The 25,596-nt window shown below is 39.0% G+C and overlaps 2 protein-coding genes across 2 annotated transcripts; both read right to left on the bottom strand.

The window, feature by feature from the left end:
• Window positions 1–1,440: 1,440 nt before the first annotated feature.
• LOC114687216 (ubiquitin carboxyl-terminal hydrolase 17-like protein B) lies at window positions 1,441–3,042 on the bottom strand. The gene has a single exon (XM_028861923.1). The coding sequence runs from the start codon at window positions 3,040–3,042 to the stop codon at window positions 1,441–1,443; it is 1,602 nt and encodes a 533-aa protein (XP_028717756.1).
• Window positions 3,043–14,663: 11,621 nt separating this feature from the next.
• LOC114687231 (olfactory receptor 52E8-like) lies at window positions 14,664–15,602 on the bottom strand. The gene has a single exon (XM_028861934.1). The coding sequence runs from the start codon at window positions 15,600–15,602 to the stop codon at window positions 14,664–14,666; it is 939 nt and encodes a 312-aa protein (XP_028717767.1).
• Window positions 15,603–25,596: the final 9,994 nt, after the last annotated feature.

The following is a 25,596-nucleotide window of genomic DNA, read 5'->3' as shown; positions in this document are numbered from 1 at the left end:
GATAGTCACCAATTAATGTTAGCTCACCAAACCACCATAGCTTCCCAAGAGAACCCAGCTTCTCTCTGTCTAACGTGCTCCTTTATTGCCTTAATGTTCTGCCCTCTCATTGGCTTAGTCCAGCCACCTCACTTCCTGGTCACTGCCTGTCTGTACAGACCTGCAGGTCTCCATGGTTGGTACTGGGATTAAAGGCATGTGTCACCACACTTGGCTATGTCCTTGAACACACAGAAAATCTGCCTGCCACGTGATCGGATTAAGGGCATGTGCTACCACCATCTGACTTTTGTTTATGCCTGGCTGTGACCTCTGATATCCAGGCAAACTTTATTTACTAACACACAAGTAAAATATCACCACAGATACCTAAAGTCTCTAACCAAGATTTTCAAGCAATATTTGATAAAGGCATCAAAATTGAGACCTAGCTGTCTTGCACTGGTCTATCAAGCAGCTTCTCTGAGCTATAGAATCCTGATGCCAACACCAGACAGGGTGCTACTTTCAGGAGGTTAGCTGAAACCATACAAAGGCCACAGTCTCTTTTTTATGTCACAGACAAGGTCACTTGATCAACGAGGTTATATGATCTCTAAGAAGATTGCTGTTTGCATTTAGAATGTCCACATTGAAAAAAAATGACCTTGAACCTACATTCTGTTTCTTTAGCTTATATGAGGAAAGAGGAACCAAGCATTTGAGCAACTTTACCATGCATATTAATATAGAAGTGATACCCACAACAAAACCTCTAATTACTGATAATAACATTTTTATGGAGCCCTGAGCCCTCTGTTGTTTAACTGCTATGCAGGTGATTGAATCACCCATCTAACCCCATCATGTTGACACAGTCACACTAGATTTCATCTCCTTTGAAAGCAATGAAACCAGATTCCTCTTTTTCCATTCCAACGCTGAGTAGAGACTTCCAAGAGTATTTCCAAACTGATTTGAGTGCATGCCAAAAAGAAAAGACCAACAAAGAGTGTGAAATTCCAGAATTTTATTGCTCCAAAGAATTGCTGCTCAAGCAAAATGAATAAAAAAGTCCCCACAGTGTGTTCTACATCGCAAACCCAAAAGAAAGATTTTACAGGGAAGAGCTAGAGAAGACAGCATGGCCTGAACCTTGCTGGCTGAATACAAATCCTGCATCAAAAGCCTGTGGATGGTGAGCTGCCTCTACCATGATCCATGAGTTCCAGTATAGGCCTTTGTAGATCTCCCCTAGGAAACCAGAAGCTTTGTGGGGCTTGACTCATCCTGGGACCTTGGGAAGTTTCTTCCACATCCAAACAGTCATCCTTAGGGACTTGGCGAGGCCAGACAAGGACACAGAGGGAGCATAAGACATTCTGTTCTTCCTGGCCCACAGGTCCAAATCTCCTGCTCCAAGGGCTTCCTCAAGTTCAGATATGTCCACAGGACACATGGTCAGTAATTACAGTGAGCCTTAGTAGACAGGTAGAGGCCTCCACCCTTGCTTCTTCTTCTTTTCCTTCTTCTTCTTCTTGAACTTGATGTTCCTCCCTGACTGCAGAGCTGTCCACTGTTCATGGCTCCATGAGCAGACAGAAATCTGGCAGAACTGTGATATGGGCAATTCTCCTTGTTGGGATCTTTCTTGTACCAGTATTCTCTGTATCTGGGCTGGTGAATCACAACTGCATTGGCTGGCAGAGTGGGTTCAGCTCTTTTGAGGTTCAGCACAGGATTGTGCCTGTTCTGTTCCTGAAGCACTTTCCACTCGTGTAAGGAGGATTCTATGGCTACTCTATTCTCCATGTGTCTTCGAGGTTCTACAGCTCCCACCCAAGATCCTCTGTTGAGCTTTCTGTTCTGCCATTGTCCAACCTGAGCCTTGTTGACTGTGCCTACTGGCCCCTTGACACTGTCCTTGTTTAGTTCAGTCTCCCGGATGTAGAAGAGCACATATGCAGGCTCGCTCAGGACAGAAGTCACATGCCACCTCACAACCTTAGAATCATCCATCTTATACCACTTGCCATTGCCAGCTCTGACAAAACAGAAGTAATGTCCACAGTGACAAGTCACACCAGCATGCACCATCACAGCATAAAGGGCATACACCAGCGGTCCTCCCTCAGGCTGAGACATGTATGGCCGCAGGTCAAGGGACTCTGGGTAGCTCACTTTCCTGTCCACTTTGCCACCCATGAAGTCTGAGAAGCGATTCAATACCAGCAGGAGAACCTTCGAGGCAGTTTCAATTGTCAGGGTCTTTGAAGCTGGCATCTTCTCCTGGCAATGGTCACAGTGGTAGGCATTTCCCCCACACAGCTCTTCGGGCTTCACTAAATCCTCCAAGGCTTGGTTCACACTCTGAGCTGTGTTGATATCCAGGGAGATGTCCAGAAAGGGGTTAACAGAATCTGAGGTGCCCTGGCAGCTGAGACACTTGATTTGAGATCTGCATGAGCCTCCAAATATCTCATGGATCAGGCTGCCGTCTTCAGAGGTGCCTTCTGAGTGCTTGCTCCCTCGAAGGCAGGATTCGTGCATGGCATTCAAGGTGAACATCAGAAACTCATGGGCATCTTCCTGCTTGTCCTTGTGGAAGGTGGCAGTCAGCTTCTTCGGGGGCTGCTTGACATCTCTAGAGTGGAGGAGACTCTGGGTCACATGAGTTTCCATGGCACACATTATGCAGTCTTCCTGGTGACAACAGCTCCGAGAGTGCTCCTGGGAGAGCATGTAGTCGGCAAGAGGTGGTGTGTGTGTCAGACACTGCAGCGCTGCGTTGAGGTAGCAGGTGTTGCCCGTGTTCAGGAGACCTGCACCCACACCTTCGGGCCTCTCCCAACTCACACTGTGCTTGTTCCTGGCGGCCAGCTTGGCTGCAGCCTGAGTTCTATCCTGATACAGGTCTGGGGTGGCAGGAGTTGATTCATTTGAACCTGCTGAGGGATAAAAACACAAAGAGACTTCCGGGTCGACAGTGTCGATTGAGGACCTGCATGCTGTAAAAGTCTTACAGTGAGATTCCCCTTCTGAGAGCCTCAGAGCTGCCTCCATGTCTCCAGACGCCAACTCTGAACAGCTTGCGGGAGTCTTCTCAGCGAGTAGAAGGATGCTTTTCCCTTAGCACTACAAGTGAGGACTGTGTTCAAAAGCTGATCCTTTTATACTCCAGTTCTGTGGCCACTCCCACTAATCCCGCTGGGACAGCCAATCCCCTTCAAGCCTCTAATTGCCTAGTGCAATTTAGGGTGTGGCTTATACAAAGCAGCACTGAAATCTGATCTCTGGTTTCCACTTCCCTGGAATCAGGTCCTTTGCCCAAGGTGTCTTATGCTTGGGTTTTCCTTGTAACAAAATTTAAAAACCACATCACGTAAAGACAGGATGCGTAGACCTGCCATACAAGAGTCTCCTTCATGTTGTTGATCCCACCGAAGAAAAGTAAAACCCACCAACATGAATTGTTTTGGATTGAAGGAAGCAGCCTTTACTTCTGTGTACAGCAAAACATATCCAGGGGATGTTCTAACTCTCCACCCCAACCTTAGCCCCAATGTGGGGCTCAGGAGATCCTCAGCATGTTAACTCTAAGCTCCTTTTACAGGGCAAAATCTGGAGTCTCCAGATAGAAATTCGTCAAAATAGAAACTTGGTAACCAAAATATAAAAGGATATGGTGGTATGAGACTCTTTGGCAAAAAGTTTTAGTGGTATGGGGATGGTGTAGTTCAAGTTGAAATGCAGAAAGGTTTAAGGTATGGTAAATTCAATTTCCAGGAAATAGAAAATTAAGTTTTACAGCAAACTGAAAAGATCTCATTTTCACCTTGTAAGACAGCTCCTGATCTTAAGATGGAGTCAGGCTGGTCCACCAGTGTCCTAGGGTATCCTCGGGGCAGTGGGGGAGGGAACTGGGAGTAGTGCCGGGAGGGGAAATTGCTTTTGGAGGGTGTATTGTAAGAGAGAAGAATAAATAAAAGAAAGCAAACATGATTTAAGAGAAAAGTCATCATTCTCATGCCAAAATCTCATTAGTGACCCTGTAGTTCAAGAACAAAAACTACCAACCTAATTAAAGCCAAATAAGCAAGCTTTATTTACGAAGCATATATATATATATATATATATATATATATATATATATATATATATGCTGCAAAGCAGAATTTCAGAGTACAATGTGGCTTAACTTTTCAGGCCCCCTTTATAGGGAAAAATATGTAAAATGTGGATTTTGTAACAAGAATTTTGCAGGAGAATTTTACAGAAGCAGATAGCAGATTAGATTATTTGACAGATCATCTTGGCAAAACTTCTCAAGGTTCCTTGACATAACTAACATCTTATCTTATCACTATATCGTACCTGTGAGTCAAACTTGAATTTTGTAGCAAATAGAAACAATTTATTCTGACATTATAACAATGCAGTTTCTTACCCTAGTATGGAATCAGGCTGGTCCATCCCAACTCCATGTTCATCCTAAAGCACTCCTCTCTCTCTGTCTCTGTCTGTCTGTCTCTGTGTCTCTGTCTCTCTCTCTCTGTTTTGTTTTTGGTGTTTTCCTTTTTTTTTTTTTTTTTGCTTGTTTGTTCTTATTTCTTTGCTTTTTGAGACAAGGCTTCTCTGTGTAGCCTTTGTCTGTCCTAGAACTCACTCGGTAGATCAGTTTTTCCTCATACTCACAGATATCCACAAAACTGTCTGCCTCTGCCTCTTGAGTGCTGGGATTAAACATGTGCACCACGTACTTTCTAACCAAGCTTTTCAAGCAGAATTTGATGAAGAAATCACATCTGAGATCTAGCTGTCTTTCCCTCATTTATCAAGGAGATTCTCTGATCTGTAGATCAGAGATCAGACCCCCACACCGGAGTTGATTCTCCTTTCAGTAGGCTGGCTGAAATAGTACAGAGACCACATGGCTCCACACTCTTTTTTACGTGGACCAGTCAAGGTCATATGATCAATGATGTCTACTAATCTGCAAGGAGACTATTGTCTGCATTTAGGCTGTCCTTACTTAAAAAAAAAAAGACCTTGAACCTACCAGTCCATTTTTTAGTGTATATCAGTTAGGAGGGGACCAAGCATTTGTCCAACTATACCAAGCATATTAATGTAGGAGTGTTACCCTCAACAAAATATCTAGTTACTTATAATAATTTTTACAGTGCCATCAGCCCTCTTTTGTGTAACTACTTTGTAAGTGATTAAATCACCCATGTAATCCCACCATGTTGACACAATCACCCTGGATTTCATTCCCTTTGGGAGCAATGAAACCAGATGCCTGTTTTTCCATTCCTAAAAAGAATAAACAAGTCATACTACCATCTTATTTATTGTTTCGTTTTATTATCCTCGCTATCTTGTAGATCAATTCACTGACTTAGTTGTTGATCCAGTACGTTCATATTGATTTTGTGTCTCTACATGAGTCTGTGTGTACCAGTGATACAATCTTAGACCTTGCACATTTTGGCTAAATCCTTTACCTCTGTCATTTCCCACATTCCCTTTCCATTTTTATTTTCAGTCAGGATTTGTCTAAGTTATCTGGAGTGTCCTTCAATGTAAGACATACCCAGGACACAAATTCCATTTCACCTACTTTAATATACCCTTAAAGATCTGGGTTATTAAATCTGCAGGATCGTACATATTATTCTATAGATCACTATGTTAAATTACAAATTCATCAACACATTATATCCTCATTGTGTCTTATTAATAATACTAGTCATAAGACACAGATCATTTTTCACATAGAAATTCAGAAGACATGCTAGAATAGGGTCTACATTGAGGCAAGTGTGAGATCAGTGTGAGAGCTTCTGTGTCTATGGGATAGTTTGACAGATTGCCACTGTCCATGGATACACACACTATGAGGAAAGAGCCAAGCCTACGGTATTCCTGATATGGTCTCTAATGATTTCTCTGATTGAAGCACAGCCACTCAAAGAAATTCACATTTGGTGGCAATCTACATCTTTTCCCTCTCCACCATATTTAATCACTTCACTGTGGATGTTCTGAGAACTGAAATATAATTGTTTTGGTATTTAAAATGGAATTTTCCATTAAAAATCTCTCCATGTGGTCCTAGAGCAGTGGTTCTCAACCTTCCCTTTAATACAGTTCCTCATGTTGTGGTGAACACCAAGCATAAAATTATTATCATTGCTATTTTATAATTGTAATTTTTCTGTTAATGAGTTGTAATGTAATTATCTGATATGCAGTATAGATGATATGTAACCCTTTCTACCCCTGAATGGGTTATGACCCACAGGTTGAGAACCACTGTCCTAGAACTTCAGTAACCAGCTGGATTATTTGGTTTATTGATATCTTGTTGTTTCTCGAGTTGTTAACATATTTAGAAAATCAGCCCTCTTTCAGATGTGGGGTTTGTGAAGAAATTTTCCCATTCTGTAGGCTGCCATTTTGCCCTATTGATGGTGTCATTCACCTTACAGTAACTTTTTAATTTCCTGCGGTCCCATTTGTGGTGATATTTTGTTTGTTCTTTAACAATTAAAGCTTGCCTGAAGATCAGAGGGTGGAGCTATCCACTAATCAACCATAGAGGCCAGGCAGTGGTAGCACAGACTTTTAATCCCAGCACTTGGAAAATCAGTAGTTCAAGGTCACCCTGGGCTACATCAGATTGGTCCAGTCTAAAAGAGAAACAGAGCCAGGTGGTGGAAGCTCACGCCTTTAATCCCAGCACTAGGAAAGTGGATACAGAAAGTGGTATGCCTGGGTGGGGAGAGGAAGTGATAAGGGGGCAGTGGAGACAGAAGCTTGGTCCATTTCAGTGTGAGGATTCCTAGAGGTAAGAAGTTTTTCTAGTGGATGGTTGCTCTGCTTCTCTGATCTTTCAGCTTTCACCCTGATAACTGAATCCTGGTTTGTATTATTAAGTCCAATTAGAAGTCACACTACATCCTTTTATTAACTGTCAATCTTAGTGCCTGGGGTACTGGTGTTCTGTTCAGGAATTTTCTCCTGTACCAATGCATTCCAGATCATTTCCCACTTTCTCTTCTTCAGCTTTAGCTGGATGAACACAAAACTCAAGACCAAGTTGTCTTTGATCCACTTGGACTTGAGTTTTGTGCAGAGTGATAAATGTGGATCTATTTGCATTCTTCTACCTGCCAACATCTAGTTAGAACAGCACCATTTGTTGATGGTGCTTTCCTTTTCCATTGCATATTTTGACTTCCTTGTCAAAAATCAGGTGTCCATAGGTTTGTGGATTTATATCGTGGTCTTTGATTTGATTCTATTGATCCACCTGTCTGTTTTTCTGCCAATACCGTGTAATTTTTATTACTATAACTCTATAGTACAGCTTGAAATCATGGATGGTGGTATCGCTGGGAGTTCTTTTATGGTATAGGATTGTTTTAGCTATCCTAGATTTTTTGTTTTTTTTTCCATATGAAGTTAAGTATTGTTCTTTCAAGATCTGTAAAGAATTCTTTTGGCACTTTAATTGGGATTGCATTGAGTCTGTAGATTGCTTTTGGTAAGATTGCCAATTTTACTGTATTAATCCTTACAATCTATGATCATGGAAGATCCTTCCATCTTCTGATATTTTCTTCATTTTCTTTTTCAAAAACTTGAAGTTCTTGTCATACAGGTGTTTCACTTGCTTGATTGTAGCTACATAGCAGTTAGATCAGGGAGAGCCCTGAGCTCAGTTATGGCAGGGTTTTAAGGAGGAAGGAGGGAGTGTATGGGAATTCTAGATTCAGATGGGAGTTGAACTCCTGATTGGGCAGGAATGGGGCAACAAAAGTCTTGTCAAACAGGGATTTGTACTGGTGTTGTTGCAAGGCGACTGGTAATCTATATACAAGTAATGTAAGCTATTCTTTATGTTCTAGGAGCATTTGGTACTTGTTTGTCTCAATTCGTATTGGCCCATGCAGGGTACAGTTTGTGGTTTTTCCTGCTTATTGTAAGGTGAGGCCTAGTCCCAGTACTGTTATTCTGTAACCTGTCATGGCTGCCTAATGTTAAGTTAGAGCTCTTCATTCTTCTCCTTATTTTTGATTAATTTTGATTGGAAATCTATTTTGTTAGATACTAGGATAGCTATACCATCTTGCTTCTTAGGTCCATTTGATTAGAAAATCTTTTTATCTTTTTCTAACTCTTTACACTGAGGTAATGTCTAACTTTGATGTTAAGGTTTGTTTCTTGTACGCAGCAAAATATTGGATCCTATTTTTTGTATCTAATCCATTAGCCTGTGTCTTTATTTCTTTTTCTTTTCTTTCTTTCTTTCTTTCTTTCTTTCTTTCTTTCTTTCTTTCTTTCTTTCTTTCTTTCTTTCTTTCTTTCTTTCTTTCTTTCTTTCGTTCTTTCTTTCTTTCTCTCTCTCTCTCTCTCTCTCTCTCTCTCTCTCTCTCCCTCCCTCCCTCCCTCCCTCCCTCCCTCCCTCCCTCCCTCCCTTCCTTCCTTCCTTCCTTCCTTCCTTTCTTTCTTTCTTTCTTTTTTTGACAAAATGAGTCTACTGGAAGTCAAAATCCAAACAGGTCCAATAACCTGGAATGGATTCATGAAGTCAGTGCAGCAAAGAAACTGTGACCATCTGTTTCAAACAAGTGGTCCCAGATAGCTTGGGCCGTTTTTTATTTATACAGTTTCAATTATTTGCATTAACAGTTTTACAATCAAGTTTGTTTTCAATAATGGTTACAATAATTGCTAGTGTGCTCTTTTACCTCATTTCCCTTTCATCCCCCAACTTTCCCACTGGTATCCATTACCTTCTTGATTCATAGCTCTAATGTTAGACGCATAAGCAGTGATGGAAGCAACAAAGGAAGTTTTCTGACTAGGCACACCTACAGTAGAATAGTGTGCCAAGTTGGCAGCATTTGTGGTTACAGTGTCATGCAAAGTGAAAGAGAGTTTTGCCTCTAGTGGTTAATGGTTACCCTCAGTCAAATCTAAGTTCTCACAATTAATTCATCAGCCAAGGCTGAATCAATTCATTCTTCATTTTGTACTATTCTGTCTCCCATGGGGGATATACCAGATTTTTCCTATCCTTCTGTAGACTATATAACTTAAAAGCTTACTCTTAAGAGTTGGCACTGCTTATTTTTTGTTTTCATGTCCTCTTCCTCTCAACTTCCTACAATGTTGGCACCGCTATTAGAAACAAGGGCATTGTGGATTTCTATGATTCTGCTTCATTCTCTGTTCCCATTAACTCTTGATATCATCCATTTCTTTGCATTTCTCCTAGACTCTTGTGGCTAAAATTATTCTTTTCAGAACATTTATGCAAATTTGTAATATTATCACGAACTATTGTGACTCTTTCAGGCTAGTCACAAAGTACGTTGGAAAGGCAACATCCTGTTCTTAAGAATCCTGAATTCATGGTCACACTTGAAATAGCAAAGGCTTTAGGAGCTGAATCAGGTCCACTGTTTTAACAACACCTTCTCTGGATTACCCAGAGAAGAGTCATCAGGGTGAAGTTTTCCTTTCGTAATAGCTATTTTATCCATACCTTTGAGAATGTGAAACTAGAGGCAGCCAGGAATATGGTTTGTATAAAGAAAGCAAGGAGAGCAGGTAGCATATATGCTCCTGGGGTCATGCCCAGAATTATGCAGGACCTATCCACCAGCCTTGCCAAAATGGGTCTGGTTCTCCAGGGCCTTACCACAAGGAAAATTTGTTTATGCTATTCTCAGGCCTTGTCCCTTGAAGAAGTCACATGGCTCCCAGCATGAGTCCATTGATATTGAGGGATATTAATGACCAATGATTGTTAATTCTTGTTATTTTGTTGTTATTTTTGTTGATAGTATGTGTGTTTTCCTTCTTTGAGTTTTGTTGGTGTGAGATTTTATATTGCCTGTGTTTTTGTGGGTAAAGTTAACTTCCTGGGGCTGGAGTTTTCCTTCTAGTACCTTCTGTAAGGCTGGGATTGTGGATAGATAATGTTTAAATTTGACTTTGATAAAATACCTTGCTTTCTCCATCTATGGTGATCGACAGTTTTTCTGGATTTAGTAGTATGGGCTGACATCTGTGATTTCTTACAGTCTGCAAGATATCATTTTAGGCTCTTCTGGATGTTAGGGTCTCCATTGAGAAGTCAAGTGTGATTCTAGTAGGCATGCCTTTATATGTTACTTGGCCTTTTTTCCTTGTGGTGCTTAATATCCTTTCTTTATCCTATATGTTTAATGTTCTGATTATTATGCAGAGAGGGGATTTTCTTTTCTGATCCAATCTATTTGGTATTCTGTAAGCTCCTTGTACCCTTATCGGTATGTCCTTATTTAGGTTTGGAAAATTTTCTTTTATGATTTTTTTAAAAATATATTTTCTGAGTTTTTGAGCTATATTCCTTCTTTTATTCCTACTATTCTTATGTTTTGTCTTCTCATAGTGTCCCAGATTTCCTGCATGTTTTGTTTTAGGAATTTTTTAAGATTGCTAAAACATTTTCTTTGACTAATGAATCTATTTCCTTTCTTGTGTCTTCCATGGCTGAGATTCTCTCTTCCATCTCTTGTATTCTGTTGGTGATGCTTGTATATGTATTCCTGTTCATTTACCCAGAGTTTCCATTTCCAGGATTCCTCTGTTTATGTTTTCTTTATTGTTTCTATTTCCATTTTCAGGTCTTGAACAGTTTCCTTTATCTGTTTCTTTTTTCTTGGTTTTCTTTTAGAGATTTATTGATTTCTTACAATTTTTTGTTTGTCTTTTCCTCAATTTCTTTGAGGGATTTGTTCATATCCTCTTAAAGGGTCGCTATCATTTCCATAAAGTAATTTTAAGGTCATTTTCTTGTGCTCCGGCTGTGTTGAGTTGTTCAGGTCTTGCTGTTTTAGGATAGCTTGGCTCTGGTGATGACATATTGCCTTTTCTGTTATTGATTGTGTTCTTACATTGGCATTTAGGCATCTGGATTTGGGATAACTTTAGGTCTACGTGTTGATTCCTGCAATTGTCTTTGTTATTTTGTTCCTTGATTTCTTTTTTTTCTCTCTGGTCTTCTGGCCTAAATAGCCAAGGTTTCTGGTGACTAGCATGTCTTCAGGTTCAGTACGGTGTCCCCTCTGGGTTTAGGGGAGCTATGGATTCCTAGACCTGTACAGCCAAATTCTTCTTCCAAAGTTGTAGACCAGGATATGGAGCTGAGGGGAGGGGGTACAGATTAGGGTCCTTAGATCTGGTCTGGTCTCTGGAGTTCCTAACAACAGCCTTGCCTCCAGTACAGCTGTCAGCATGGGGGTCGCTAGATCTGGCCTATGCTCCAGTAAAGCTGAATTCTTCTAAAGTTGTAGATCTGGTGTCCCTAGATATGGCTTGGCCTCTGGTAAAGTGGAGGCCTTCTTCTGAAGTTGTAGATCATGGTATGGAGCCAAGAGTGGGAAGTTGGGGGGGGGGTTGTTCAGTTAGGGGTATTGGACAGGCTTTAAAGGATTGTGTCTTCACATGAGAAAAGGAAGAAACAAAGAGCTAAAGAGGCCCACAGAAATCCACAAAGATACACCCACAAAAGACTGCTGGCAATGGTCGAGAGACAGCCAGGACTGACCTACTCTGGTGATGGGATGGCCAAATACCCTAATAGTTGTGCCTAATAAACTCCATCCAAGGACTGAGGAATCTGGATGCAGACATCCACGGCTAGGCCCCTGGTGGAGCGCTGGGAGTCTAATTAGTGAAAAAGAGGAGGGTTTATATGAGCGAGAATTGTTGAAACCAAGGTTGGATAAAGCACAGGGTCAAATAACCAAAAGAATGGAAACACATGAACTATGAACCAAAGGCTGAGGGGCCCCCAACTGGATCAGGCCCTCTGAATAGGTGAGACAGTCGATTGGCTTGATCTGTTTGGGAGGCATCTAGGCAGTGGTACCAGGTCCTGGGCTCGCTGCATGAGATAGCTGTTTGAAACCTGGTACTTATGCAGGGACGCTTGGCTCAATCTGGGAGGAGGGGACTGGACCTGCCTGGACTGAGTCTATCAGGTCGATCCCAGTCCTCGGGGGAGATCTTGATCTGGAGGAGGTTGGAATGGGGGGTGTTCTGGGGGAAAGGGGAGGGAGCAGGAAGGGAGAGAACAAGGGAATCTATGGCTATTATGTAGAACTGAATAGTATTGTAAAATAAAAAACAAAACAAAACAACAACAACAAAAGGATTGTGTCTTATCTGCTGGTGCTATGGGCCCTAGTCTGGAGCCCAGCAGAAGAGGTGCAGTCTGGTGTTACTGGGTGGGTTTTAAGGAGTGTTAGCTGGCAGTGGGCCCTGTCTTACCTGGGGTTCCTTGGATGGGGGTGCAGTCTCAGGTTGTTGGACAGGCTTAAAGAGGTTTAGTGGGTGGTCATGGTGTTTCCCCTGGGGTCCCTAGGACTGCTCTGGCCTCTGGATAGCTGTCAGGGGCTGTGAACCCTAGTGTGGAGCCCAGAGAAGATTCCTGGCTTCTTTTACACATTATAAATTTGGAAATCATACCTGTCATAGACATCTATGGCTTGTTGATGAACACCATGCAATCTTCTGATGGTAATGTTTTTGCTTAATCATTCATCTATTGATAAATGTTTAACTTGGAGCAATTTTAAGTACAGCTTCAATGAATATCCATATACGAATATTTGTATGATAGTTTTTTTTATTTTGTTACAAATAACTGGGAATGGATTTGTTTAGTGATATCACATATCAATGGGGAAAATTTGTGAAAATATGATACTTTTTTCAGCATTTTTTTTCTATTTTTTCATTCCTTCCAGTAGTGTACTAGGATTCCAGTTTCTCTTTATATTTTCTAATATTTGGTATGACTAATATTTTTAATATTAGCCATTTTAGTAGATGTGCAATGTCATTTTATTGTAATTTCAATTTGTATTATTCTGGTGACTTTTCATATGTTTATTTGTCATTCATCTCCTTTTGAAATACTTCTTTGAAATTTGTCAAAATTTTCAAATTTTGGATGTTTGTTTTTTATTGTTCACTTATTAAAAAGTTTTGTACAGTTGAGATTCAAATATATTGTCTGATATGAGTTACAAGCCCCTTATTCCAGTATTGGGTTATTGTTTTCATTTTCTTAGTATCTTATTGTAAAAAAGCAAAATTTAAATATTTTAATTAATCAGTATCAGAGTAGGGATTATGAAGGTCGGAGGATGAGTGAGGAGTTTGCTCAGTTGTCTCCATCAAGGCTTAGTGAATCCCTGCCCCATCCTCTGATTACTGCGCATGTCTAGACTGTATGTGGAAGAGACATACATGGCATCTGGAAGAATTCCTTCATGCTTGGAAGGGGCTTTAAACTCGTCTGTCTATAGGGTCTTCAAAAGATGCAGTGTTTGTTATGTAGCAAGTGAAGTTAGATGATTTTGGCAAACTTTTTGCCCTAGCTTAGCTGACACCAAGATGAAGTTCACTCTGTGCTTGAGGGCTTCCTGAGGGTTACATCTAGAGGCTTTTCTTTTTTTTCTTTTTTGTGTCTCTGTACTTTAGTGCTGTATCCTGCTGTCTCCATTTTCTTTTTGTTTTTGTCATCTGGGAGAATTTCTCCTTGTTTGGACTTAAAGTGAAGACTTCTCCATATTTGACCCTAGGTAATTGCTGCAATTGTTTTTTTCCCCAAAAGTCATGAGAATAGATTATAAAGAGATGCTGTGATATTTTATCCAATATTTTCTTTCCCACTGTCACACAATGATGGGAGCCAATCTTTTCATGAAAGAAATTTGAGTTGTGATTGATTTCTTGATCAGGACTTCTGGAACTCACTTCTTGAACAGTGTGTTGTCAACCCTAGTGCATCGATGATAGACGTTGGTGTCATCAAACCCCTCCACCGTAATCAGTGGATTCTGTATACAAGTATTGTGAAATAGTACTGGAGCTGCTTTATCCTTGAAACAACATTCTAATATCTATTATAGAAATAGAGCCCATTTGTGAAACCATAATTTTTTATTTAGACTTGGAACAAATATTTGCTATAAAATTTATCTTGTTTAATGTCCATGAATATAAAAAATTGTGTGTTTAACATAATATTCTATAAAGTAGTTACTTGGTTTAAACTCACACATAAATTCTCTTCTTTTAAGAATATGAAAGAAAAAGATCAGAAGACTACAAGTCAGAGGTGTGGTGATATTGTGTTCCCCAAAATATTGTGCACCCTAATAAACTTATCTGGGGTCAGAGAACAGAACAGCCACTAGATATAGAGGCCAGAAAGTGGTGGCACACACGCCTTTAATCCTAGCATTCCAAAGGCAGAGATCTTCCTGGATCTCTGTGAGTTCAAGGCCATACTGGAAACAGCCAGGCATGGTAACAAGAGCCTTTAATCCCAGGAAGTGATGGCAGGAAGCAGAAAGGCACTTAAGGTATGAGGAACTAGAGCCTGGTTAAGCTTTTAGGCTTTTGAGCAGCAGTTCAGCTGAGACCCATTTGGATGAGGACTCAGAGGCTTCCAGTCTGAGGAAACAGGATCAGCTGAGAAATTGGCAAGGTGAGGAAGCTGTGGCTTGTTCTGTTTCTCTGATCTTCCAGCATTCACCCCATTACCTGGCTCTGAGTTTGATTTTATTAATAAAACCTTCTAACAATTCATGCCATACAGAGGCTCATAGTCAAACTTCCTTACAAAAAAATATCACCACACGATCTCGAATCTGCTTGGTTCTCACCCCATAAATAAGAGGGTTAAGAGCAGGGGGAATGATAACATATAAGTTAGCAAGGAGGATGTGGATATACCGTGGAATATTGTGTCCAAATCGATGAGTCAAAAATGAGAAAAAGGCTGGAGTGAAGAAAGCCAAGATCACACACACATGGGAACCACAGGTATTAAGAGCTTTGAGCCTGGCTTCCCAGGATGGGAGTTTGAATACAGCATGAAGAATTTTCACATATGAAATAGCAATCAAAATAACATCCAGAAGTATCATAGAGATGAGTATCAACCCAAATAATACATTGACCTTTATGCTGACACACGCCAGCCGAGCAATGCCCATGTGCTCACAGTATGTGTGGGGTATGATATTGTGTCCACAGAATGAAAGCCTTAGAAGGAGAAATATAAGAGGAAAAACTAAAATGAAATTTTTGAACAGTCCAACTCCAGCAATAACACAGATTGTTCTGTTGGTGAGGATTGTGTTGTATCGGAGAGGGTTACAAATGGCAACATAGCGATCAAAAGCCATGGCTACAAGCATGAATGTTTCTATGCCTGTAAATAGATGTATGAAAAACATTTGAGCTAAACAATCCCTAAAGGCAATTTTGTGGAAGCCAAACAAGAATATGCTGAGTGCTTTGGGGATGGTTGCCGTAGACAGGCCCAAGTCAGTCAGTGCCAGCATGGCCAATAAGTAGAACATAGGCTGGTGAAGGCTGTGTTCAAGCTGGATCACAAAGAGAATGATGACATTTCCTAGGACAGCAATAAGATAGACTGTACCAAATGGCAAACCAAGCCAGAAATGCAACCGTTCCAGTCCTGGGATTCCCAAGAGCAGGAAGGATGAAGGGTGAATCCATGAGCTGTTGCCTAGCGACATGCTGTCAGGAGCCTCTGATGGGCAGACTCATTTGAAGGAATCTATATAGGAGTTGACAACACGTCATCAGCACTACTAATAATGAAGAAGAACAAAAGTATGTAATTAGTGTACCTTCTCATGGAATGCAGCAATGTTTTCCTTCATATTTCCTCTCTTTTTGTTTTCATTGATGTAAATGACAAATGAAGGTGAATATTTCTTAATGAATGAATATTTAGACTCTGCTCTAGATTACCAAAATTAAGTTTTGTCTTCATATAAACCAGGTCTAGTGGGGAGATGAACCTAGTGAGGTCACACAGGCTTCCGTATGGGCTATAGCATTTTGAAATATATATTTATAAATTGCAGAGAAATGTATCTGACTGATAAATGACTACAAGCTCAGACCACAGGTAATATTTTTAAATATCCTTCAAATATCACTTATTTAACTAGAAATATGAGTTAAAAAATATGACATGGCCCTCTTCCACTTGTGATCAATGGACCTCCTTCCTACTACTCAACTTGCCTGCAAATAACTATAATAGGGGTACAACACTAATCCAAACAACATAGGCTATCATATTAAAAGGCTGGCATCATGTATGTGTTACCTCTTTTTGAGTTGTTATTTACAGGTTATTGCACTGTTTTTAGTTACCCTCTAGAACACGATGGCAAGATCCTATTGCTGAAGACATTACACATTTGAGTCATATGACATGAAGAAATCAAGCTGGTACTGACTTGGAAACTTCATCTCTCCTAGATAGTTTTCATAATACTGGGAGGTGCTATGCACAATATGAGAGAAGAAGATAATCAACAATCTTTGAACTACAATAACAGTTGGTCTGGCATTAAATGCTCACTGGTGCAATAATAGCATGAATGTTATGGAAGTAACCAACCATTCTCTCATTGGATTTAAAGCCTGCTCCAGAAGCTGAAGAGATGACTCAGTGATTAAGACTGCCTACTTTTCTTCCAGAGGACCCAAGTTAGTTTCCCAACACACACACAAGGCAGCCCTTAACCACCTATAACTCAGGGTTCAGGGGATTCCAAAACCCATGGCCTCCAAAGGCACTTCCAGTCACATACACACACACAAATAATAAAATAATAATAACAATAATATTAATAATAATACCCACTTCACAAGATGGAACTCATGCTTGGTGCTATTAAGTGACCCCAAAACCCATGGCGGGCCAAGTTATAAGCCCTAGAGAAGAACCTAATGCTAAATGAACATAGAAATAAAGTACCCCCTAAGTTCTTATCTTTATATCAATACATTGGTTTACCTTTTTTTTAAACAGTAGAAGGTGGTTAGTACATAGACTCACAAATAGTTAATATTCAGAGAAGAAGAGATTATAGGGTACTCAACTCTAAATAGGACATCCATATTATACCCCTTTCCCCCTCCTAAGGCTCAGGGATTGTTGCAGAGGAAGTGACAGAGAGACTGTAAGAGTCAGAGGTGGTGGACATCTGCAGGAAAACAGGATTTGCCAGACATGACAGCATCTTTATACACATGAAGTCACTGAGACTGTGACTGCTTGTACAAGACCTGCATAAGATCAAACCAATCAAAATCCCACTGTGGACAGAGGATGAGCACATGAAGTCCCACCCCTAGATGAGGAGCTATTGGCAACTGATGACTGCTAGGGAAGGGAGAGTCAGTTTTTTTCAAGGACATGGCCCCTGAAAAGCTACCCACACTTTAGTAGATGCTCCTGCACCTGTGAATATGCAGCCCCAACTAAGGAAGCTTAAAACCACAGCACATGAAATTGGGATGGAAAATTGGGGAGGATAGAGAAAGAGTCAGAGGGGAGGGAAATGAGGTTGGGTTTGAATAAAATGAGTTATATATGCAAGTACAAAATTCTCAGTTTCTTTTTTTAAATCTTAACTCTTTAGCCTTTTCTAGGTTTGGGTTGTTACTTTTCATTTTGTCATCAATGATGAAGATCTCTCTTTTGGTCTTTGGAAGAAGAACCTTCCCTTATGAGGCCATGATTCCTTGAAACTCAGTGCAATATAACTGATCTTTGATATGAAATTAATTACTTTTTGAGAGATTGACACAGCCTTAAGGCACTGACCCTTGGACTTTCATTTGTGTCCTTTGTTTCTCAAAGCTATATCATGTGCCTATTTCTTTTTAAAATAATTCATACTATATCATACTTGGTTCCCATGTGAGAAATAGTGGATGATATTGCTATTGCTACCATCATCATTACCATTAGAATCTCACAATTGTTAAAATAATGATCCTATAAATTGAGGTTTAAGACAACATGTCACTTGCTACTTGAAAGGAATGCAATAAACAGTATAGTTCATGAATTAATGAAATTCCCTCACATGGGAGCAGAGATACTGTTTCTTGCATTCCTTCAGGCTGCATTGTATGGCTCATTGTCAGAAAGGCCTTTACTGATCTTGGAGCATTTTCTTTTAATATTCTCCCAGAACATTTTCTGCAACTATTTAACCAGCCCAGAATCCTCAACTAATTATATGTTTCATGCAGAATTGGAAAAAGGGTGGTTTTATTCATCACTATCTCCATTATTACATCTGGAACATAGCTGCTACCCAAAATATATTTGTTAATAAAAAATTGAATATATAGTAAATTATTCATTTTAATTATTGGTTAAAAGTCCTTATAAGGATAAGAACACAATCACACAATATATCTGGTATCTGAGGATGGAGAAACAAGAAAGTAAATGAATTCTTCTAAGAGAACTCTGTGCATATATGAAGAGAAGCTTTCATGACAATGGGGCCATCAGGAAGCCTGATATCACACAGAGAGATTATTGAAAGCATACTAGGTAGAGTATAGTAAGCACCTGACCATGGCAAATAGCTAGAAATAGAAAGTCAAATATAATTGATGGACTCATTTATGTACAGCTTATCTTCATAAAAAGCCATGTGTGTTGTACTATTTGCAAGCTGTGTCAATGTGACACCAATGAAAAAGTTTCTTTGTGGTATTTTATGAAATCTGAGACAATTCCTTCTTTACAATGTTGACTTATTTTTAACAAACATGACTTTTCCTTCCCATCATGGTGTCAAAACCAACAGGATTGTACAAGGAAAAAAAGATAATGCCAGAGACTCACAAAATATACTATCAGAAAGGCATACTTGTTAGAAAATTCAGGAGGCATCTGGGTAGGAGAGAAATAGACTCAGAAAAGAAGTGGGAAAGAATTTCTATGAACAGTCTCATTCTGTATGTCACCTGTTGAGAACTTCTTCCTAGGAGATCTTCATTCATACTTAAAATTAATGACAAAACATGGGAACTGTGTAGAAACATGTACATAAAACAATGCTAAATGGACTCGACCGCTTGTATTTATATATGTACATATAATATATATTTAACATATATTATAAATATAACAATAATAATTAAAGAAAAATGTTGTGAATTGAGGGGGAACAAGGGAGGTCTTTGGAGTGATTAGAGGGAGGAGAGAATCATGTAAATCCATTACATGAAATTCTAAAAATACATAAAATAGATTTCAGCATTATGAGTAATTAAAAAAAGACAAAAAAATGAAAAATTTTGAGACATATTTAATCGAGTATTCTCTGATGTTGAAGGGAAGAGTTTTCTCTAAGACCAGAGTTGTTCCTCCATCCAATAATGAGCAGACCTAAGATGGAGCAGCCATTGAGCTCTTAGATTGTCAGTGTCTGAGGGAAATCTGATATCTTGATACTCAAGGTTATTTATGTCAACTCAAGTAAGATTTGCCTATCCAACCCATGCAAAAATAGATCAATAGAAAAGTAGCTATAAATACATCTTTCAGAGATAGAGGTTGTGGGTCAGTGGTATAGTTCTTACCCAGTGTGTACAAGGACCTGGGTTTAGTCTCCAACACTGTAACAAGAGCAATAACAAAAAGGCATTTTTTGTTATACAGGAAAGGGAGGGTAGACTTTAGACCAGGAAAGGAGTTAATTCATGCCAATTGCTATATTTATAGGAAGAAAAGGAGCTATGATTTAAAAAAAAAACTCATATTTTTAATTGTTGTGGTTTTTGTCTACTTACTATAATTAAATGCTGAAATAGCAGAATTTAATCTGGAGGAATGTAATACAAGAGCCAACACACACAGACATGAAGCCATACAGATAAACATCACAATGGAAAATTCACTGCATCCTTTTCATACATTACCTACAAACATTTGGGATTGGGCAGGATTGAGTTACTTCTCTTCCTCAACACAAGTTACATAGAGTTAAAGAGAAAAAAGTTATGATTTGGAAAGTTAAAAATACTACTTCAATATTAAATAATATTTTCAAATCATCAGTCACATAGTAAATTTCAGTAAAACTGGTATAAAAGAGCAAGCTAGGAAGAAGGAGTGACAAACGGAGAGGGAGAGAAAAAAAGGAAAGAAAAACAGGAGAGAGAGGTAGAAAGAGAAATTCAACAATACTACAGCAAAGTCAACCATATGCTTAGCTAGGATTTTTAAAAGACTTTCATCGTTCAAAGTAGTTATCTTTATTCTAAAAAAATCAAGCAAACAAAACACCAAACAGCATAATCTACTGAAATTCTACCAGGTAGAAATAAGCATACAAAATATTTTCTCTCTTCCAAGTTAATATTTGAATTATATACAAATAATGAAGAGATTAAATCAATAGATCTTACTTCAATCCTTATCAATTTCATGATCAAAGTCATATTGCAGCCAAGTCAGTACCAAACTCACCACCTTCAGACAGAAGTGCTATTGACACTTCTGCAGCCGTAACAACTGCTCCAAGGTTTACAGTGGAATTTAAATCTTCCTCCTTGACCAAGAACAAGGCTCAAGTTTACAGTGGAATTTAAATCTTCCTCCTTGACCAAGAACAGTTGCTCCCCGGGGGCTTGTTGGGATCAGATGACAAAGACCATGTGAAATTCTCAACACAGGCACAAGGGCACAAAAAGCTCACCTGCAAGGGACCCCTTGGGACTTCAGAATTTCTCCCTTCAGCTCCCAAACTTGCACAATTCTATCATTTTTAACTTCTTAATTTCTAATTACTATGTTGCTCTTCATCCCACAAGAATATCTGAGTCAATGTGAATTCCCTACCTTGTTATCTAGGGCTGTTATATTCTCTCACAACAGGGTCATTTTTAAAGAAAGCATCATTTTCTTGCTTCATGATGGATTCAACCATTGGGGTCTTTGGCTTATCTGGGATCTGGAAAACCATCCTATTTTATTCAGCTTGTATGCTCAGATATGTATCATATCTTTATTTCATTCCCCCAAGAAACTAAGTGGATTTTTTGTTGTTGTTGTTTTTGTTTTTTGGGTTTTTTGTTTTGTTTTTTGTTTTTTTTCAAGACAGGGTTTTTCTGTGTAGCTTTGTGCCTTTCCTCACTCTGTAGCCCAGGCTGGCCTCGAACTCACAGAGATCCGTCTGGCTCTGCCTCCCGAGTTCTGGGATTAAAGGCGTGCGCCACCACCGCCTGGTTAAACTAAGTGTTATTTATATAAATTATACTAATCACTTATAAATATGAAAATAATTAGCTTCCAAGCTGCAGAAATTCAGAAAGTCAATAAATTTTCTTTTAAAAAATGTTTTGGGGCTGGAGAGATGGCTCAGCTATTAAGAGCACCGACTGTTCTTCCAGAGGTCCTGAGTTCAATTCCCAGCAAACCACATGGTGTCTCACAACCATCTGTAATGAGATCTGGTGCCCTCTTATGGCCTGCAGACAGAACACTGTATACATAATAAATAAATAAATCTTAAAAAAAAAAAATGTTTTGAAAGCCAGGCAGTGGTGGCTCACGCCTTTAATCCCAGCACTTGGGAGGCAGAGCCAGGCGGATCGCTGTGAGTTCGAGGCCAGCCTGGGCTACCAAGTGAGTTCCAGGAAAAGGCGCAAAGCTACACAGAGAAACCCTGTCTTGAAAAACCAAAAAAAAAAAAAAAAGTTTTAAATTGAAATAGAACTACATCACTCCCTCTCATTTTCCTTCCCCCAGCCCCTCTCAGTTACCCTCCCTGAAATCCCCCATTTCCCCTCCACTCTCAAGCTGATACCCTTTAATTAGAACCAGTAAATTTTCTAAAAATTCTACCTCAATTGCCTTTAAAAGTGAATTAGAAGAGTCACAATAAAACTACAAATTCAGATAAAAATTCATTTAAGCCATCACCAGAAATAATATATACTGTAGCTGAAGTTTTCCTGGTCCTGCCTGGTCCACAGTCAGGACAAATCTCTCCCACTCACGTCCCCCAAGTAAACACAATGAGACTTATATTACTTATAAACTGTATGGCTGTGACAGGCTTCTTGCTATCTGTTCTTACATCTTAAATTAATCCATTTCTATTAATCTATAAGTTGCCACATGGCTGGTGCCTTACCATTATCTAACATCATGTTTCTCCTTGTGGTGGCTGGCAGCGTCTATCTCCCTCAGCCTTCCACTTCCCAGAATTCTTCTCTCTCTTTGTCCCGCCTATACTTCCTGTCTGGCTACTGGCCAATCAGGGTTTTATTTTTCAATCAATCATCCACAGCAATATACTGTGCTTAACTGGAGATGTATGGGATCATGGACTCTGGTTTTCTTATCTAGTGTGTATTTTTATGTGTGTCAAAGTGTGTATAGTGTTGAACACAATTAGCAAAGACATAAGTGGTTAGACATATATATCTAAGTCAGATTTTGTTAACCTGAGTAGACTTTTATAACTTTAGGAATTTATAAACCTTATTTATAAAACATACACTACTAAAATTTTCACTCTGAGGACAAAAATCCTCATACAGAAATCCATCCGAATCCAAAACATCTTGGAGAACTGCCATTACCTCCTTAGTCTAAAAGGAGATACAGAGATAAGCAGAGAGCTGGATAGGACTAAGAGGTTTTATAGGTGCTGCCTTAGTTGGTTTATGCCACATGGTCATCTTAATCAAGATTGTGGTGAAGTAGAATGGTGTGTGCTCTCTTTCAACTTTAGTAAAGATTTAGATAAGCAATAATATACGTTTGATGAATGGGAATATTTGATAAATAAGGTTTATAAATTCCTAAGGTCTATTCAGGCTAGCAGAAACTGACTTGAATATATATATATATTGCTAACTTTGTTAATTTTTTTGGATAAACTGAGTCACATAAAAAAACTGTGATATTCTGTAATAGTGCACTATAAAAGAATCAAAAAAGTTCCCAATCTCTCTATTGATTGTATTAAGGTTTAAAGTTTTATGATGCTAACAGATCTTCAATTAAATATTTAATTCAAAAAAAAAGAAAGTGTGTATAAACCATTTTTTTTGAAACAGAGTTCGTCACTGGAATAGAGCTCACCCAGAAGGCTAGGATTTCTAGGGACCTGCCTGCTGATGCTTCCACAACAATGGGACTACAAGCATGTACCAATATCCCTGCTTTTTTACATGGGTTCTGGTCCTCTAACTCAAGTCTTCAAGCTTTCAAGTCAAGCACTTCACAAACTGAACAAGCTCCCCTGCCCATGGGCCTTATTTGCTTATGAGTAAAAAAGCAATTTCAGTGGCTGTTAGCTATGGGACCTACACCGTCATCTCAACAGTGATGAAGTAAAATAAAAACAGTAGATGCTTCTATAATCACATCTGAGCAGAGACAAAAGCAATAATGTTATTCAAAAAATGATGCCTCCTTACAGATGATATTGAATATGTATAGTATACATATACGTATATACACACATACATGCATACATATATACATACAGCAGAAAGAAGAACAAGAGGAGTGAATTTAGGCAGCTGAGTCTGTGGGTATGGTATCAGTCTATACAGATGGTATCAGTCAGAACTGGCAAGATTACACTGAGTGACAAACATCATTACAGATTTCAGTGTGTTAAATCCTACAGTCTGATCTCATTTGCCTATAGACTGTAAGACTATGACCTCAATAAGCAAAAAGGCAGAACAGTATTTATCCATAGCTTAGAAGAGAATCAATATGAAGATACTGATCAGAACAAAACCTTCATTAATGAGACAAATATATTTTAGAAACCAATGAACAGTATAAATTTCGCAAGACACGCACATTAACTCAATAATGTATAATATTCAAATGACCACTCTGTATAGCTTTACTGTATATAATCTTTGTTTAAGGAATAAACATTTTAAAATAAAAATAATAAAGAAATAAGTAAAGAAATTAAATAGGAAGAGGACAATTAAGTTCAATATGGTATCCATTAGTATTGCTTTATTCTTCCTTGACATGCCACTGTGGACTCTGCGGAATCATTTTTTGGCTTTTTTTTTTTTTTTTTGGTTTTTTCGAGACAGGGTTTCTCTGTGTAGCTTTGCGCCTTTCCTGGGACTCACTGGTAGCCAGGCTGGCCTCGAACTCACAGAATCCGCTGCTCTGCTCCGAGTGCTGGATTAAAGGCGTGCGCCACCACGCCGGCGGCTTTTTTTAATTATCTATTTTTGAGTTCTCTTCTTTTATCAGTACATGTTAACTATAAATACTAATAGATTTCATCATGATACTTCATTTATGTATATAATGAATTTGTGTCATATCCCCCCTCCTACTGTCCTGTTTTTTCCCTTTCCATTCTCACTGATTCCCTTCTCAGTTCTTCCTCTTAGTATTTTCATGTTTTCCTTCCTTTCCTTTCCATTTTCTTTTGTGACCCACAGCATTTTATTAACATTTGTCACAGGACCCAGAGTGAGGGGTAGCTTGCAAGAGCCTGGACTCCTTACCAGTAGTTACATGTCCCCCTCTGCTAGTGACCATTAAGTGCTTGTTGGTACTCTGGGAGGAGTCAGGTCTCATGAATCCTAGATACCTAGCTCCTGTCTGTAAGTTCTCAGAGAAAGGTGGGACCTCATGCCACTTCTCCATGGCAGGATGCTGACAGGCCCAGCCTTCTGAAGAGCTTGTGTATACAAACCCAACTGCTGTGAGATCAAGAATGCATCTGCTGAGTAATTTTGCCTTGATTATAACAATGTGTATTTTTAAAGGCCTTTTTCCTAAAACGATCTTTCTCCAAAATAATTTTAAATCCTTATTTTTATTTCTATATTGTACTTCCTAAAATATTTGTATATGCATGAAGTATAGAAATATAGAAGTAGCTTCTAAAAAAATTCCTTCTTTGTGTTTTTATACAATTTTATTTTTATTGTTTGAGAATGTCATACATGCATATAATGTGTTTTGGTCAAATCCCTGTCCCATTCCATCCCATCCAATTCCTCCTCTACCCCCCCCACACTTTTCACTCTCAACTTCATGATCTCTCTCTCTCTCTCTCTCTCTCTCTCTCTCTCTCTCTCTCTCTCTCTCTCTCTCTCTCAGCACTCTGAGTCAACTTAGTGTTGCTTACATGTGCTTAGGTGTAGAACCATCTATAGGAGCATGGGTATTATTTCAAGACTCACATTCCTGAAGAAAACTTCCTCTTCCTCCTCTAGAAGCAATAATTTGCCACTAACTCTAGCTTGGGGTGGGACGTCATGTTCCCCTCAGAAATAAACCTTTATATACACTACTTTTAAACTTACCACTTCTTATTTTCCTATGAAAGTGGTTGCATTCTACTGCTCAAAAAAAATCATGTGGAACTTGAAAACTGTTTAAATATATATCTACATGTAGTATATGTGTACACATAAATATTGTACACAACATATATGTATTATAATCATGTATCATATAATTTGTATCAAGTGCATCATAAATACTACTCATTCAACAAATAAAACTAAATGCTTATTTATGAGTGCATATTTCATGCTATATCAAAGCTATATTGTCACCATTTTCCATTACATTGACTTCTAATTTGCTTTTTCTGCTAGCTTCTCGATATGGATGAGAAAATTACATTAACAGTTAAGGAGGATCCCGGTAAATACAATAGATGAATGAAT

Source organism: Peromyscus leucopus, chromosome 1 (assembly GCF_004664715.2).
Source record: "Peromyscus leucopus breed LL Stock chromosome 1, UCI_PerLeu_2.1, whole genome shotgun sequence".
Classification (NCBI taxonomy): domain Eukaryota; kingdom Metazoa; phylum Chordata; class Mammalia; order Rodentia; family Cricetidae; genus Peromyscus; species Peromyscus leucopus.
Note: the sequence above shows the minus strand (reverse complement) of the source record. Positions and strands in the feature narration are given on the sequence as shown.

What these genes read in the sequence shown, in the direction of transcription:
- LOC114687216 (XM_028861923.1), bottom strand. Translation starts at nt 3,042, where the DNA reads ATGGAGGCAGCTCTGAGGCTCTCAGAAGGGGAATCTCACTGTAAGACT.
- LOC114687231 (XM_028861934.1), bottom strand. Translation starts at nt 15,602, where the DNA reads ATGTCGCTAGGCAACAGCTCATGGATTCACCCTTCATCCTTCCTGCTC.